General features: G+C 42.0%; 1 protein-coding gene across 1 annotated transcript in view; it reads left to right on the top strand.

Annotated features, from left to right (window-relative positions):
- The window catches only part of LOC140730226 (uncharacterized), a 36,135-nt gene extending 23,918 nt beyond the window's left edge, over positions 1-12,217 (top strand). The window contains exon 3 of the mRNA XM_073050397.1: positions 2,875-12,217. Within this exon, the coding sequence (XP_072906498.1) occupies positions 2,893-4,980 (2,088 nt within the window). The 5' untranslated portion in view covers positions 2,875-2,892 and the 3' untranslated portion in view covers positions 4,981-12,217. The remainder of the gene's footprint in view (positions 1-2,874) is intronic.
- Positions 12,218-18,733: the final 6,516 nt, after the last annotated feature.

Raw genomic sequence — 18,733 nt, 5'->3', positions numbered from 1 at the left:
TTTGATGGAGGCAGACGTGACAGCATGGAGGAACATCTGGAGAAACTTCTGAAATGCCCGCTTCGCTGCCACTGCTACTGTGCGGTCCGGAATCTCTGGAGGAGAAGGCCTCCGAGAGCTCGGTTTTGCCTGTTTCGGCGGCTGGGACGAGGTTGAAGGCGCCTGGCAGAGAATGGAGCTCGGGAGGGTGTATTGGAGGGGCTGGTCGGAAGTTCGAAGTTTTCGGATGGACTCAGAGACTGCTGTCATCGGGCACTTCTGAGGCATTAATTGTCAGTGCCTGGAAGCTTGCTGCCTGATGATTGGATTATTGGTGTCAATTGGGGACTTTGAGACTTTTTTAAAACCGCGTCCATTGTCTGCGTCTATCGAATTACGGTATTGCTTTGCACTGCTGTAACTAATGTTATAATTATGTGTTTTTGTCAGTGTGGGTCTTGGTTTGTCCTTTTTTTAAATTTTGTGATATCACTCTGGAGGAACATTGTATCATTTCTCAATGCATATGCATTTCTAAATGACAATAAACGAGGAGTGAGTGTCCTCATAATCTAAAAAGATCTCAAAAAAAATTTACGAATGAGAAATTGCTCAGGAAGCATCATGGTCTGAGGGTGGATAAATCTGCTGGAACTGATGGAATGCACCCTCGGCTTCTGAAGGAAGTAGCTGGAGAGATTGCGGAGGGATTAATGCTGATTTTGGCATTGTAGCGGATGACTAAAAAATTGAAAATGTTACTCCGGTATTTAAGGAAGGTGGGAGGCAGCAGAAAGGAAACCATAGACCCGTTAGCCTGGCATCAGTGGTTGGGACGTTGTTGGAATCGGTTGTTGGGGATGAGATTACGGAGTACTTGGAGGCACATGACAAGATAGGCCAAAGCCAGCATGGTTTCCTGAAAGGAAAATCCTGCCTGACAAACCTACTGCAAGTTTTTGAGGAAGTTACAAGCAGGGTAGACAAAGGAGATGTAGTAGATGTTGTGTACTTGGATTTTCAGAAGGCCTTTGACAAGGTGCTGCACATGAGGCTGCTTAGTAAGATAAGACCATGGAATTACAGAGAAGTTACTAGTGTGGGTGGAGCATTGGCAGAAAATAGAGTAGGAATAAAAGGATCCTATTCTGGCTGGCTGCCAGTTACCAGTGGAGTTCCACAGGGGTTGGTGTTGGGCTGCTGCTTTTTACAATGTAGGGCAGTGATTTGGACTATGGTATTAATGGCTTTGTGGCTAGATTTGCCAGTGATACCAAGATAGGTGGAGGAGCAGGTAGTGTTGAGGAAACAGACAGCCTGCAGCGAAACTCAGATAGTTTAGGGAAATGGGCAAAGAAGTGGCATATGAAATACAATGTTGAAAAGTGTACGGTCATGCACTTTGATGGAAGAAATAAACGGGCAGACTATTATTTAGATGGGGAGAGAATTCAAAGTGCAGAGATGCAAAGAGACTTGGGAGTCCTTGTGCAGGTTACCCTAAAGGTTAACCTCCAAAAGTTGAGTTGGTTGTGAAGAAGGCAAATGCAATGTTGGCATTCATTTTCTAGAGGTATAGAATACAGTATAAGAGCCGGGATGTGACGTTGAGTCTTTATAAGGTGCTCGTGAGACCACACTTGGAGTATTGTGTGCAATTTTGGGCTCCTTATTTTAGAAAGGATATACTGACATTGGAAAGGGTTCAGTGAAGATTCATGAGAATGCTTCCAGGAATGAAAGGGTTACTGTATGAGGAACGTATGACAGCTCTTGGGCTGTATTCCCTGGAGATCAGGAGAATGAGGTGGAATTGTATAGAAGCATTCTGAATGTTAAAAGGCCTGAACAAATTAGATATGGTAAAGTTATTTCCCATGGTAGTGGATTCTAGGACAAGAGGGCACAACTTCAGGATTGAAGGACGTCCTTTTAGAACAGAGACATGGAGAAATTACTTCAATCGGATGGTGGCAAATCTGTGGAATTTGTTGCCATGAGCAGTAGTGGAGGCCAAGTCATTGGGAGTATTAGATAGGTTCTTGATTAGCCAGGGCATCAAAGGGAATGGGGTGAAAGCACGGGAGTAGGAATGACTGGAAGAATTGGATCCACCCATGATTGAATGGCAGAGCAGACTCAATGGGCCAAATGGCCTACTTCTGCTCCTATATCTTATGGTCTAGCAGCATTCTCACATAAGCATCCTTCTTCTCCAGATGTATATGGACGATGTTAAGAGCTGTGGCTATTGTGTCATCTGTCAATTGGTTGTGTCAGTAGGCATATTGTAGGGGGTCCAGTTTGGGTGGTAGTGTACCGCAGATGTAGTCCTTGACCAGCCTCTCAAAGTATTTACTTATCATTGAGGAGAATGGGGAAGGACACCAGTTGCTCAGAAATGTTACCTTGGTCTTAGGTACAGGGACAATGGTGGATGTTTTGAAGCAGGAGGCCACTCTACACTGGGAGAGAGAGAGATTAAAATATCAAGGAGAATAAAAGTACAAACCTAACTTAAGCTGTAATTGCAAAACCCAATGCTAAATTTTGGATAGAAAACCATCATCACCAAAATGTTAACAATCCAGCTGGTTGCTGTGGATGAGCTTAATGTTAAAAAGAATTGAAAAATGCTAGTGAGCTATTACATCTCCTATTTCACCTCTCTCCTTCGCCTCTGTAAACAGTCAAACCCACAGATTGAGCCATTAGGTAATTCAGTGAGATCCCCAGTCACCAGGACATCCCAACACCCTTCCAGTGGAGATCAGGAGGATGTAGATTACTCCTGTCTGTGAGTCACTCTGTCATTGGGTGGGGGTGGGGAGTGAGTGGTGCCACAAAACTGACCCCTGTAACATCCCGTATTTACAACTACTATTTCCCTTGCAGGAGAAGAGGAGGATCACCATGGCAACTCAGGAATATACATCTGTTACTGCTATAAAGAAGGCTGTGAGGGGCATCACCAAAGCATCTGATGTCAGGGAGGACAATGCTTTGATCTTGCAGCCATACAGTAACTGGGAACAGTTTCTGATGCCTGGCCCAATCTCTATTGCCATCTTAGGGGAAATTATATTCCTTTCTGCAGGAGAGGACTTTGCAATTGACAAGATGGTGCCCAACGGAGGGGTTAAGTACATGAAATATCCCAAATCATTCCGTGCCTCTTTAGTGCAAGTGAGCAACGAGGGCTGGGAGGCTTTTCAGCAAGCCCACAAGAACATGGATCAAATCCGGCTTCTCGCTGTGAACGTCCCCACTGACATGAGAGATGTTGTGAAGTTCCTCATGCAGAAAGATCCAAAGGTCACTGAAACTTTCCTACCGATTCCTCTGAACAACATCAAATCCACTGCAGATAAATGCTTGGAGCTGGCCACAGCTGTAGAGCAGAAGTTCACTGGGGTCATCCATCTCATCAATGAACTATTGGAGGCCTGTACAAGCTCGAAAGGAGTGTATGAGCAACAATTACATGAAATAAAAATCAAAAAGGAACTGGCTGAAATGAAGGAGAAAGCAGCAAGACAGGCTAAAGAAATTCTGAATGGGTACCACCAAAAAATGGAAAAGCAATTGGATGATGCAAATAAAGAATACAAATCCAGCATGGATTCCATTCCAGTTGGCTGGAATGCTGTGGGAATGTCAATAACAGAAACATTTTTCAATAGTGTCAGTTCATTAGTCAGTCTGGGATTTGTCAGGTCAATGTTCTCTAAAATGAGCAATACTGTAACAGCTGCAGTCAGTCCCAAATCTGCTAGCAATGCTAAAGTCATTGAGAATAATATCATTTATAAAGGAGAGATCCTGCAGTTTTCTATACAACAGCTTTATCCCTTCCGGACCCAGGATAAGAAAATTGACTTGAAGAAACTGAACAGTGAGGATGGAACAGAAATGTTAAGCTTGTGTAAACAGAACTTGGAGCAATTGAAGAAAGAGGCAGAAAAAGGAGGGGATTGCCCTGAGAAGGATACAGCCCTGAAGATCTGTAAATCAGGAATTGGAATATGTGTGGAGCTGCAAACCTTACAAAAGTCTAGACCAGCTGATGAAGTGGCAATGGCCAGTCTAGCTAAGAAGATAAAAAATGTGATGCAGGAGACAATCAGGTTCACCTCACACTGCAAGACAAAGGTAGGGACCATGGGTGTAACAGCCACTCCACCACACATGTCTCAAGCTGACCTAGGAGAGGGTCCCACTGGTTTACAGACAGCCTGTCTCAATGCCAGAATCAAAGTGGAACAGTCTTCAGCACAGCTACGAGCTGCACAGGAGATGTATGAGAAAAGCTTTGAGAATATAAAGAAGAATAATGAGGAACTACAAGAGGTCCTGGAGACTCTGAAGAGCTGTAAAGTTCAGGAAATAGATTTTGATAAAACTGTGGAGATGCTTCTGAAGGGATTGGACGCTTTGGGCCGTGTGAAAGAACAATGGGGTAAGATGGTTCTCTTCTTCACCATGATGTCAAACCTGATCGAATGTGCCCTGAACCCATCACTTCACAAATTCATACAGTACAGTGAAAAGTCTTCCTCCGGCTATTCACAAAACCAACTGATCCAGGACATGTTGTACACAGAGATCTCTCATGCCACTAATATTGCAAGCCTTGTCCACTTGATTGCTGAAACATATGTGCAGGTCTCTACCCATCATCTGATGGACCAGGTCAACAGCCTAGGGAAATTAATGGGCCTCGACCCAAATCGGGACAGAATTAAATTTGAGGAGCAGCATAAGAAGTTTGGATCAGACTGTAAGGCAGCATCAGAAGCCATTGAAGATCTTGTAAAGAAGAATAAAGAGCATTATAAAGAGCGAGTGCAAGTGAGAATAGACAGAATCCAGAACACTGTGATGCCTTTGCTACCCCCTGCCACATCTGAAGAAATTAAAGAAATTGAAGATGCTGTGCAAGTAGGCACACAGGCAGCAATTGAGGAAATATCAGAAGAGATCTTGAATAATTACATTTAACAAGCCCTTTCCTCACACACTCCAACTTTCCAGCGTTTCCCACAGATCATTGTCATTTATTGATGGTATCTTGATTGGCTTTTAGTAAGGAGAGGTTACACTTCCCTGGTAATGGAGGCAGGAGGTTACATGGATAATAACATCTTCCAGTAGTTCAGTTTGAGAGACATTACTTGTTTCTCCATCCAAATGAACTCTCGATTTCCTCTCCACCATGCCTTGGCTTTGTGAAACAATTCTGAAGGCTTCTGTCTCTGTTACTTTGACCCCCTGCCCATCTCATGTACTCACCCCTGGGGAGTAATGATCCACTTGTTTGAAGTTCCCTCTTGAGTCCACAACAGCCTGTGAGGGAGTTTTCTGACATCAGCCCTAAAATGCATTTCTCCCTCAGGCTGTGTCTGTAAATGACTGTGGAATATTTACCAAAGCTGTACTGTTTGTTCTGCTCTGCTGTCATTAGATCAAGTAGATCTGGTGTCGTAAGAAAACACCGAGTGCTCCTTTTCCTCCCAATCTCCCAAATATGGACATCCAAACCATTCCCCAAGTAAATCTCTCTTAATGGCCCCCGTTATTACCCTGTCCTCAAAGCTGGGGACGTGGGCTAATGGCCAAGTGCCTTCCTTGCTCATTTCCTGGCATGGGATTGTGGAGGAAGTGAGCTGTGGAGACAGACTCGGTAAAGTCAGAGGCAGGATTGGGAGGGACACTGGAGGGTTGATTGTGCTGCAGCTGATGATAGATATAACCATATAACAATTACAGCACAGAAAGAGGCCATCTCGGCCCTTCTAGTCCATGCCGAACACTTACTCTCACCTAGTCCCACTGACTTGCACTCAGCCCATTACCCTCCATTCCTTTCCTGTCCATATACCTATCCAATTTTACTTTAAATGACAATATCTAACCTGCATCTACCACTTCTACTGGAAGCTCGTTCCACACAGCTACCACTCTCTCAGTAAAGAAGTTCCCCCTCGTGTTACCCCTAAACTTTTGCCCCCTAAATCTCAACTCATGTCCTCTTGTATGAATCTCCCCTACTCTCAATGGAAAAAGCCTATCCATATCAACTCTATCTATCCCCCTCATAATTTTAAATACTTCTATCATACCCCTCAACATTCTGTGCTCCAAAGAATGAAGACCTAACTTGTTCAACCTTTCTCTGTAACTTAGGTGCTGAAACCCAGGTAACATTCTAGTAAATCTCTTCTGTACTCTCTCTATTTTGTTGACATCTTTCCTATAATTCGATGAACAGAACTGTACACAACACTCCAAATTCAGCCTTACCAATGCCTTGTACAATTTTAACATTACATCCCAACTCCTATACTCAGTGCCCTGATTTATAAAGACCAGCATACCAAAAGCTTTCTTCACCACCCTATCCACATGAGATTCCACCTTCAGGGAACAATGCACCATTATTCCTAGAACACTCTATTCTACTGCATTCTTCAATGCCCTACCATTTACCATGGATGTCCTATTTGGATTATTCCTACCAAAATGTAGCACCTCACACTTATCAGCACTAAACTCCATCTGCCATCTTTCAGCCCACGCTTCTAACTGGCCTAAATCTCTCTGCAAGCTTTGAAAACCTACTTCATTATCCACAACATCACCTATCTTAGTATCATCTGCATAGCCATTAATGTATATGACAAACAACATTGGACCCAGTACAGATCCCTGGGACACACCACTAGTCACCGGCCTCCAAACTTGACAAACAGTTATCCACCACTACTCTCTGGCATCTCCCATCCAGCCACTGTTGAATCCATTTTACTACTTCAATATTAATACCTAACGATTGAACCTTCCTAACTAACCTTCTGTGTGGAACCTTGTCAAAGGCCTTACTGAAGTCCATATAGCCGACATCCGCTGCTTTACCCTCGTCAACTTTCGAAGTAACCTCTTCAAAAAATTCAATAAGATATGTCAAACATGACCTTCCACACATAAATCCATGTTGACTGTTCCTAATCAGACCCTGTCTATCCAGATAATTATATATACCATCTCCAAGAATACTTTCCATTAATTTACCCACAACTGACGTCAAACTTACAGGTCGATAATTGCTGGGTTTACTCTTAGAGCCCTTTTTAAACAATGGAACAACATAAGCAATATGCCAATACTCCAGCACCATCCCCGTTTCTAATGACATTTCAAATATTTCTGTCAAAGCCCCAGCCATTTCTACACTAACTTCCCTCAAGATCCTAAGGAATATCCTGTCAGGATCTGGAGATTTATCCACTTTTATATTCCTTAAAAGCGCCAGTACTTCCTCCTCCTTAATCATCATAGTTTCCATAACTTCTCTACTTGTTTTCCTTACTTTACACAATTTAACATCTGCCTCCTTAGTGAATACCAAATAGAAGAAATTGTTCAAAATCTCCCCCATCTCTTTTGGCTCCACATACAGCTGTCTACTCTGATTCTCTAACGGACCAATTTTATCCCTCATTATCCTTTTGCTATTAATATAACTGTAGAAACCCTTTGTATTTATTTTCACCTTACTTGCAAAAGAAACCTTGTATCTTTTAGCTTTTCTAATTTTTTTCTTAAGATTCTTTTTATATTCTTTATATTCCTCAAGCGCCTCATTTACTCCATGCTGCCTATATTTATTGTAGATATCTCTCTTTTTCCAAACCAAGTTTCCAATATCTCTTGAAAATCATGGCTCTCTCAAACATTTAACCTTTCCTTTCAACCTAACAGGAATGTTAGGATTCTGTACCCTCATAATTTCACCTTTAAATGACCTCCATTTCTCTATTACATCCTTCCCATAAAACAAATTGTCCCAATCCACTCCTACTAAATCCTTCCGCATCTCCTCAAAGTTAGCCTTTCTCCAACCAAAAATCTCAACCCTGGGTCCAGTCCTACTCCATAATTGTATTGAAACTGATGGCATTGTGATCACTGGACCCAAAGTGCGTGCCAACACATACCTCCATCACCCGACCTACCTCATTCCCTAACAGGAGATCCAACACTGCCCCTTCTCTAGTTGGTACCTCTATGTATTGCTGCAAAAAACTATCCTGCACACATTTTATTGACTCCAAGCCATCCAGCCCTTTTATAGAATGGGCTTCCCAGTCTATGTGTGGAAAATTAAAATCTCCCACAATCACAACCTTGTGCTTACTACAAATATCTGCTATCTCCTTACAAATTTTCTCCTCCAGTTCTTGCTCCCCATTATGTGGGCCCTAATACACCCCTGTAAGTGTTACTACACCTTTCTCATTCCTCAATTCCACCCAAATAGCCCTCTAATATATCCTGCCAGAGCACCGCTGTAATATTTTCTCTGACAAGCAATGCAACAACTCCCCCTCTTGTCCCTCCAATTCTATCACACCTGAGGCAATGAAATCCAGGAATATTTATTTGCTAAACATACCCCTCCTGCAACCATGTTTCCCTAATAGCTACAACATCATATGTCCAGGTATCAATGACAGGATTTGATTGGGAGTGGCTGGTGGCTGAAGGTCATTTGGCCTATCAAGTCTGCCGTGCCATTTCATCATGGCTGATCCATTTTTCCTCTCAGCCCCAATTTTCTGCCTTCCTCGCATATCCCATCATGCCCTGACCAGTCAAGAATCACTCAACCTTTGCCTTAAGTACCTGTCATGTGGCAATGAATTATACAGATTCAGACTCTCTGGCTAAAGAAATTCCTCCTCATTTCCATACATTACCCAGAGTCGGTAAACACTCTTCATATGACAAACCGATCAATCCTGGAATCATTTTGTGAACCTCCTTTGAACTTTGTCCAGTGTCAGCACGCCCTTTCAAAGATAAGGTGCCCAAGAGTACACATAATAGTCCAGGTGAAGCTTCACCAGTGTTTTATAAACTCTCAGCATTTGGGAGGCTGAAGGGGTGTTAGGCAGGACACATAGAGTGGTAGTTACACTCAAGGTGCAGGACGCAGGAGGATGGGTGTCAGTCAGGAAGAGGAAAGGGCTTAAAGAGCAAGAACAGAGTACCCCTGTGTCCATCCCCCTCAACAGCAGACACTACCAAATCTCATTATGCCTCAGATTTTTGTATTTTTCCCTCCATTTAGAAAACAGTTAACCATTTCATTTCTTCTACAAAGTGCTTGACCAGACACTTCCTGACACTATATTCCATCTGCCACTTCTATCCCATTTTCTTAATCTAAGTCCTTACGTAGCCTCCCTATTTCCTCAAAACTACGTGCCCCTGCACCTATCTTCATATTGTCTGCAAAATTTGCAAGAAAGCCATCAATTCCATCATGCAATTCATTGACATTTAACTTAGTAAGAATCAGTCACAACATAGACCCCTGTGGAAAACCACTACTCACTGGTAGCCAGTCAGAAAATGCTTGTGTTATTCCCATTATTTGCCTCCAGCATCTCAGCCACTGCTTTTTCCATGCTAGAATCTTTCCTGTAATACCATGGGCTTGTAGCTTGTTCAGCAGCATCAAGTGTGGCACCTTGTTAAATGCCTTCTGAAAATCCAAGTATATAACATCAACCGATTCTCCTTTGTCTATCCTGCATCTTATTTCTACAAAGAAATTCAAGATTCATCAGGCTAATTTTTACCTTAGGAAACTATGCTGATTACGACCTATTTTATCATGTGACATGGCAGACATTAAGGGGAGAAAGTGCTGCATTCAATGATTCTAGATTATATAGATGGACAGAAAACTGGGCTAAGACAGTTCTCTTCTTCACCGTGTTATCATACCTGATCGACAGAATAATAATATGATAATGATAGGGATCCATCTGCTTCCAGGTCATTGAATAGACAATGGCCTGGATGTAATTGGATCCCTCGGCTTTAATGTGAGTGGGAAACTTTAAATGACATTTAAACATTATGCAAGACTCCACTCAGACCTGCTTCATTACTTTAAGTGCAAAAGACCACAAGACAGGTACAGAGTTATGCCATTCAGCCCACCAAATCTGCTCCACCATTCCATCATGGCTAATTTATTGACTATTCCTCTCAACCCCATTCTCATGACTTCTCCCTGCGACTTTTGACTCCATACTAATCAAGAACATATCAATCTCCATTTTAAGTATTCACAGTTATTAGGTCTCCACAGCTGTCTGTGACAATGAATTCCAGATTCACCACCCTCTGGCTGAATATGTTCCTCCTCATCTCTTTTCTAAGTGGGGCACCCTTCTATTCTGAGGTTGTTTGTCTGATTTTAGACTCCTCCATTAGGAGGATCTGCAGCAATCTGATTCTCCTGGACTTGTGTGCATTGCTCAGATCATCTGGGAATGTTTGTACACTGTTGGACATCCCCAGCGGCTTCTCTGCACTGGTTTATAGTGTCCATTGACACTCTAGTTTACCAGGATCAAGCATCAACATTCACTCTGGAACAAGCTATTTTTACTATTTCATATTTAGTCAAGGCTGTGGGCTTTACAGGTGCCAGCATTTAGTTGTCCATCACCAGTAACTCTAAGGTGTACTGTTCGTTTGTTTGTGCCACTCCTATTCATTCTCCTTAGCGCATCTCACCCCGCTGGGATTAAGTTCCATCTGTCATTGTTCTGCCCCTTTTATTAACTGATCATTATCATCATGTATCCTCCGATGGAGGCTTGAGTCTGTGATTCTGTGATAGTCCACTGGGGAGGCGATGGCCCAGTGTCTGTGAACCCACTGGAGGGGGGGGGGGGGGGTGTGTGTGTGTGTGTGTGTGTGTGTGTGTGTGTGTGTGTGTGTGTGTGTGTGTGTGTGTGTGTGTGTGTGTGTGTGTGTGTGTGTGTGTGTGTGTGTGTGTGTGTGTGTGTGTACACAGGTGGGAGAGAGGAAAGGGGCTTGTCGTTCTCTTGTTACTTCATCAATTGCCATGTTCTGTGTTGCTCTGCCGAGCATTGTGGTCATGATGTTTGGTTACTGGAATGTGATAAGAGAGGAGAATGGACCAATGGAGAATGGGAAGGAAGAGGTAATAAGCAAGGAAGAAGAGGTCAGAAGCCAGAGTGGGGAATAGAAGAAGGGGGAGAGAAAGAATTGTTTGGCTTAAGAAATCATTCCATCCCCTCTTCACTCTTCTTCTGGCCTTTCTCCTATGGTCCACTCTTCTCTCCTTTCCTACCCACCTGGCTTAACCTGTCAACTTCCAACTGTCCTCCATCCTCTCCCTCCACCTTTTTATTCTAGTGTCTGCCCACTTCCTTTCCAGTCCTGAGGAGAGGTCTCAGGCTAAACCGTCGACAGTTCATTGATTTCCAAAGATGCTGCCTAACCTGCTCAGTTCCTCCACAGTTTGGTGTTGCTGTGCATTAGGTTTAAACTTCCAGCACCTGCAGAATTTCTCCTGTTTAAATTTTATTCATTTCTATGTTAAAAATGTTAAAAATTAATAGCTTTTAAACAAGTCACCCACCAAAATACTTTTGATTCATACTTCTTGAATACTATTTTGAATATTTATAAGTTTGCAGTCTGAGTTGAAGAGGAACAGCTGAAATTACCTTCAATGTACACATGTTGATGAAATCTTCATTAAACAAGGGTGAGCCAAGCTGTAATCTCCATGGCACACTGCTGTACCTCCTGGAGACTCAGAGCCTCCAGCAAGAGTGAAATAACTGTACCCGTTAACATCAGTACTTACTGTTATGATATGATACGGGACAGGGATGAATGTCCCCACTGGAAGGGTCACCAAGGTGGTTTGGGAATGTTTTACTGGATCAGAACCTGGACAAAGAGAAGGGGAAAATGCTTATTGATCTGGCTGGATCTGGTGGTTGTGTATCCCTGGGTCAGAGGTGGATAAACCATTAGTAATTAATGTTACTGATTATCAACCATTTGGATATTGGAGTCTAAGGTTGAACGTCCATAACTGCTTATGATACAAACCCACAGCGATCACTTCCACTGATGTCCCATTCCATACTTGCACTACTCAGTGAAGAAGTTCCCACTCAAATATTTCACCTTTCACCCTTACTCTACGACCTCTAGTTCGAGTCTCACACAACCTCAGTGGAATGAGAACTGGTCTTGGTGGATTGCTTTAATCAAACCCATGTCACCCCAGGGCTACCCTTGTCTTGGATAAAGCTTTATTGTATTTTGCTTAAAATAATCCAGTATATATTGAATATAATGTACCTGCTTTTCAATAAACTATTCTCATTCTAAATGTGATGTGTTTGACCTCATTCTTGAATATTCTCAGGTCACGTCTTTTGATGTACTTTTTTGTTCTGATATCTGAACCAGTTACAAATCTGAGGACAATAGGTTATAAACTGTGGTGCATTCAGAAGACATTGAAGTCCCCAGAAATATTATTACTTACTTACTGCCCGTTACGCCAGTGGCAATGAGGGCAGCGATGAAATTCCTCAATCTCTGACAATGTTCAGTGCTTCCTTCTTGTTAGTAGCTTCCTCTCGATTTTCAGTACTGTCAGTCACAAGTCCCGAATGGAGACTCAAGAATATCATTGCATTCTGATGTAGAAGGATTCTTCATTGCTATTTCTGCAACAATCCTGTTTTACCAGTCAAAGTTGTTAGCCCTGAGCTCAACACCTGAACAGGGTGGACCTGTGGACCACTCTTAGTCTTGCCTCTACCCTTAGATCTGATTGGTATGGGTGATCCAACCAGGAGCCAAAGCTGGAAGCCCTGATTCCAGCCAACAGAGCTCTCTGGGTCATTGAGGGCCACAGGCCTCCAAACCCAACAATAAAGTTGTGGTTCTCTTGGAGGCAGATTCTTGCACCATTTAAAGTCAGATGTGTACGAGGAATTATGGTTCAAATTATTTTTCTACTTTTCCCATGATGTCAGAGTCAGAATCCAGTTGTTAATCATTCTCAAACAGATTTGTGGATTTGATGTGAAAACATGGGTGACATCCTGCTTTTATTTATTCATCAGTATTGTTTATATTCTGACCAATCTCTGGCACCTCCGAACACCAGCAAATTACAGGCCACTTCATTTAATGTCAGTTCCAGGAAAACGATTTAGCAGTAACAATAAAAGAAGTCTTGCGGGGCACTGTGGAAAATTTGAAATAATGAGAGAAGTTTAAAATGATTTTCTGAAAGAGAAGTGATGAAAATGAAGTGCTTTGTATAGAGTGGGTCCGATGAAAACATGGTACTCAGTTACATTTATTAAGATGCATAATGAAAGTTTGTCGTGGAAAATGAGAGCTCATGGTAGAGAGGACCATACTGAAGTGGGCTGAAGATTAATTTTAATAATAATATTCCATACATATAACAAACCAAAATCGATAAGTGAAAAACAACAGAAATATGTTGAATTAAAAAAGGAAATTGAAAGACTATGGAACACGAACAGGGTATGCACTGTCCCAATAGTAGTATCTACAACTGATATCACCCCAAAGTCATGACACAAGAGCTTTAAACAATTATGCCTATGCAGATATATTTATGTAAATCTCCAGAAAGCCACAATACTGAACATGACTAGAATTGTCCAAAAGCTCATAGCGATTGGGAAATGAGTGTGCTTGGCGGTGCCTGCACCTCAGGTTTTACCAGCCTGAGCCAACAGAAGTTAAATAATAATAATTACAAGGATGAGGAACCAGAACTGTTCACAATATTCAAGGTGAGGCCTCGCAAGTGCCTCTCTCAGGACTCAAACATCTGACATGAAGAACACACAACAACCATTTACTACACTAGGTAGAGTAGGAGAGAAAAAAAGGAATTTTAACAGAAGCTTACCCAGAGCCAGTGCCTCATTCAAGCGAAAGCCTCCTTTGAAGCAAAGCCTGACACTCCCAGTCTCACCACTGGCCTACTCCCAATAATGGCCACCCTGCTTGTCCCTTCTGTACTTGTAAACAAGCGGCACCGACCCACAAGAAACCGTGTCACTGTGCCCTGATCCTGCAGCTGATTGGACCATTGGAATAAGGCTTGTTTCTTCTGATTGGGTCTTTGGGTCGTTCATTCTCTTCTTTTCCAGCTGTCACTTGTTCTCTGTGACACAGCAGTGGTCGTTCCCATGTAACGAAGTTCCCTCTTGGCATTTTTTAGATGCAATTTCTCCAGGGTGATTTTAATATTATCTTTCAAGTGTTCCCTTTGCCCAGAAAGGTCTTGTTGACCTTCCTTCAACTGGGAGTGAAGGACTTGTTTGGGGAAATGTGAGTTTGGCATCCAGATGACGTGACCTATCTATTGGAGTTGGTGTTGCTCTGCCAGGTGGAGATGATGTTCATGTTGGCTCCCTCCAGTATGCAGAATTACTGTGTTTGGTGCGGGTGTGTCGGTCCTTCCCGTGAATTGTCAAAATCTCTCATAAGGATTTTTGATGGTAGAGAGTAAGACAATATATTTTTTGGATATATACCTCAAGAATGGTTGAAAAGAGATAAATATTTAATGAATATACTGGTGGTGGCCTGTAAAAAGACTCTTACTAGGAAATGGTTATCACAGGAGAGCCCAACTTTAAATACATGGGTGGAAATTACAATGGACATTTACATAATGGAAAAGATAACAGCATCTGTTAATCATAAGCTGGAACAATTTGATTCATACTGGGAAAAATGGTTTAACTACATAATGCCTCATAGGCCTGATTTTATTCTCACAAATCAATGAATCTGTTGTAAAAAAAAGATCACTCCCTACTTGTACATGGTTCTTTCCTTTTGCTTGTTTTTCTCTTTCCACTCTTTTCTATAAGTGTATACCTCAGATAAATTGTTGGGATTTGTGATATATATGTGATTATATGATATATATGTACAATGTCTGAAATACATCTTATGGAAATGTTTGATGATGAACTTCGATAAAAAAATAAATTACAAAAAGGATTTTTTATGGTATTGTTCCAGGACTTTCAGGGTTAATGTAGGAAGGATGACAGCTCTATTGACCAAAAGTTCAGAATATACCTGCAGGTTGTGGTTTTCAAAGACTATTTTGTTTACTATTTCATTGGCTCCACTTGCACTACTCAGACAGAGGATAATCTCTGAGTCAATGTTTGCTTCCCAATAACCTGTAAAACAGCCAATATACTCAAAGTCCACACCCACCCTGGATATTCTCTTTTCTCAGGGGCCTATCGTACACTAAAGATAAATTCTTTATCTCAGTCTATCACATTAGAACATAGAACATAAAAATTTACAGCACATTACAGGACCTTCGGCACACAATGTTGTGAAGACAATGTAACCTATTCTAAAATTTGCCTAGATTTCCCTAGGGCATAGCCTTCTATCTTCCTAAGCTCCATGTACCTATCTAAGAGACTCTTAAAAGACCCTATTGTAAAATGATTATATACCTCAACTACATCATTACCCATTACGTCCATTGAGTGGACCCTGCAGCAGATAGTGAGGTCAGCTGAGAAGATTATCGGGGTCTCTCTTCCCGCCATCACAGACATTTACACTACACGCTGCATCCGTCAAGCAAATACTATTATGAAAGACCCCACACACCTCTCATACAAACTCTTCTCCCTCCTGCCATCTAGGAAAAGGCACCGAAGCATTCGGGCTCTCACGACCAGACTAGGTAACAGTTTCTTCCCCCAAGCTATCAGACTCCTCAATACCCAGAGCCTGGACTGACACCTTACTGCCCTATTGTCTTGTTTATTACTTATTGTAATGCCTGCACTGTTTTGTGCACTTTATGCATTCCTGAGTAGGTCTTTAGTCTAGTGTTGTTTTTTTCTGTGTTGGTTTTTACATAGTTCAGTGTAGTTTTTGTACTGTGTTATGTAACACCATGGTCCTGAAAAACATTGTTTTGTTTTTACTATATACTGTACCAGCAGTTATGGTCCAAATGACAATAAAAAGTGACTTGACTTAACTTGACTTAATACTTTTCAAAAGCTCCAGAACACCCTCTTTCTTAATGTCTATATACTCAAGCATTTCAGTCTGCTGTAAGCCATCCCCACAATTACCAAGGCTTTTTCCCTGATGAATACTGAAGCAAAGTATTTATTAAGTACCTCTGCTACCTCCTCCGACTTCATGCACACATTTCCACTATCACACATGATTTGTCCAATTCTCACATGGCTTATGCTCTTACTCTTCACATACTTGTAGAATTCCTTGGGATTTTCCTTAATCCTGCTCACCAAGGTCTTCTCATGGCTCCATCTGGCTCTCCTAAGCTCCTTCCTAGCAACCTTGTAATTTTCTAGAGCTCTAACAGTACCTAGTTTCTTGAACCTTCTGTAAGCTTTTGTTTTCTTCTTAACTAGATTTTCTACATACTTTCTACACCATGGTTCTTTAAACCTACCATCCTTTCTCTGCCTCAATGTCACATACCTATGCAGAAGTCCATGCTCTTGCTTCCTGAACACTTGCCATATTTCTGCTGTGCATTTCCCTGAGAACATCAGATCCCAATTTATGCTCACAAGTTCCTGCCAAATAGCATCATATTTCCTCCTACCCCAACGAAATGTTTTCCCAAATTGTCTGTCCCTATCCCTCTCCAGCTCTATGTGAAGGAGATAGATGTACGTGTACCTCAAGAACTCTTGTTTCCTCCACACTGTGAAGAATCCTGTCTTTAAACCTACCTTCAAATATGACCTTCCAAAGTGAATCACTCCACACTTCTGCAGGTTGAACTCTGACCTTCCTCAGCCCTGCTCTACATCCAGTCAATGTCCTGTTGTACCCTACGAAAACCTACACTATCCATAGCTCCACCAACTTTGGGCAAACTTACTAACTCACACTTCCATTTACTTGTCTAAGTCACATGCAGGAAAGGGGTAAAGGTCCTGATGAGAGAATAATGGGAGCTGGGGAAGAAACTGAAAAGCAGGTCCTCATGGGTAGTAATCTCTGGGTTGTAATAAGATGATTAAAATAATAAGAAACTTTAAAAAAATTTAAAATAAGATGAATTGCTCGATGGACATGTGGCTGAGGAATTAGTGCAGAGGGTGGGGGTTCAGATTTATTTGTATTTATTTATTTAGCAATACAGTGAAGAATTGGCTCTTCAGGCCCAACGAGCCACACCGTCTATCAACCTACCGACTTAACCCTAACCTAATCACGGGATAATTTTCGATGATCAATTAACCTACTAACCAGTGTGATTTTAGACTGTGGGATGAAACCAGAGCACCCGGAGGAAACCCACGAGGTCACAGGGATAACATACAAACTCCTGACAGGCAGTGGCTGGAATTGAACCTGGGTCGCCTGTACTGTAAGGTATCGTGTTAACCACTACACTGCCATGTCATGCAGCCCCTCATGATTTTAAACATTTCTATAAGGTCACTTCTCATTATGTGGAAATATAAAATCACCAACTACCACAATCTGATTTTTCTTGCAACTGTCTGCTATCTCTCTGATAATTTGCTGCTCTAAATGCCACTGACTATTGCAAGGAATTTAATACGATTCATTAACATGGATCTATTTCATATTCCTTAGTTCCACTAATATAGCCGCAGTAGACGAGCTCTCCAGTCTGTCTTGTCTGAATGGTGTTGTGACATTTTCCCCACTGAGTGAAGCCACCCATCCCTCTTTAATTCCAACCTGTTATCATGTATAAAACAACAGAACCCAGAGCATTGAGAAGCCAGTCCTATGGCTCTTTCAACAAAGTCTCACTAGTCATCAGAGGGATCTGATAGATAAGCTTTGTTTAATGATGGAGATTAATTGATATCTGTAAGGGTGATGGAATCAAAAATGATTACTATAATTAAGAGGCATTTGGACAGGCATTCAGATAGACAAGACATGGAGGTATATGGACATAATGCAAGGAAATGGGATTAGTGCAGATGGGTAAAATGCCAGTATGCTCACGATGGGATGAATGGCCTGTTCCTGTGCTGTATTACTCTGTGGTCCCATGATAAGAATCTAAGTGGCCTTAACAATGGTAGACATGAGGGGATATTTCCTTTCGTGGAAGATTTGGGAAGTAACTGGTGACAGTTTAAATATAAGAGCCTGTGAGGAGCACATTTTTCTTTCAAAGAGTCATAAGTCTTTGCAAATTAAATCATCTTTATTTATCTTTAGAGCAGATATAGAGATATAATGGCCCAGAAGGATGTGAGGAGTTTGAAGGAGGTGGACGAGAATGTGGTGTTCATGTTAGTCACACCAGCTGCAATCTTACTGCACGGGGCGGCAGATTTAAGGGTGAATGGGCCACTCCTGCTGGTAGTTTGTGATGCATGTGACCATTCCGTATAGTCATGTGATGAGAGTAGATCACAGACCTGAACCGATTACCTCCCGATGGGGGACAGAAAAGATGTGGTCACACCTAAACTTCGGTAACCAGCAGGTAAACAGAAGGGAGTCAGGGTTCAGACAGTGTAGGATTTCCCTAGGGCCATTCTCCTTGAAACTAGTGTACCATTTTACTGTATGACCATAAAACATAGCAGCAGAATTGGGCTACTCAGCCCATCAAGCCTGCTCCACTATTCCGTCATGGCTGATTTATTGCTCCTCTGAACTCCATTCTCCTCATAAACGTTAACATCTAGACTAAACAAGAACTTATCAACCTCCACTTTAAATGTACCCAATGAGTTGGCCAGCACAGATGCATGTGGCAATGAATTCCACAGAGTCACCAGCCTCTGGCTGAAGAAATTCCTCCTCATCTCTGTTCCAAAGA

This window comes from Hemitrygon akajei, chromosome 7, assembly GCF_048418815.1.
Source record: "Hemitrygon akajei chromosome 7, sHemAka1.3, whole genome shotgun sequence".
NCBI classification, from domain to species: domain Eukaryota; kingdom Metazoa; phylum Chordata; class Chondrichthyes; order Myliobatiformes; family Dasyatidae; genus Hemitrygon; species Hemitrygon akajei.
Note: the sequence above shows the minus strand (reverse complement) of the source record. Positions and strands in the feature narration are given on the sequence as shown.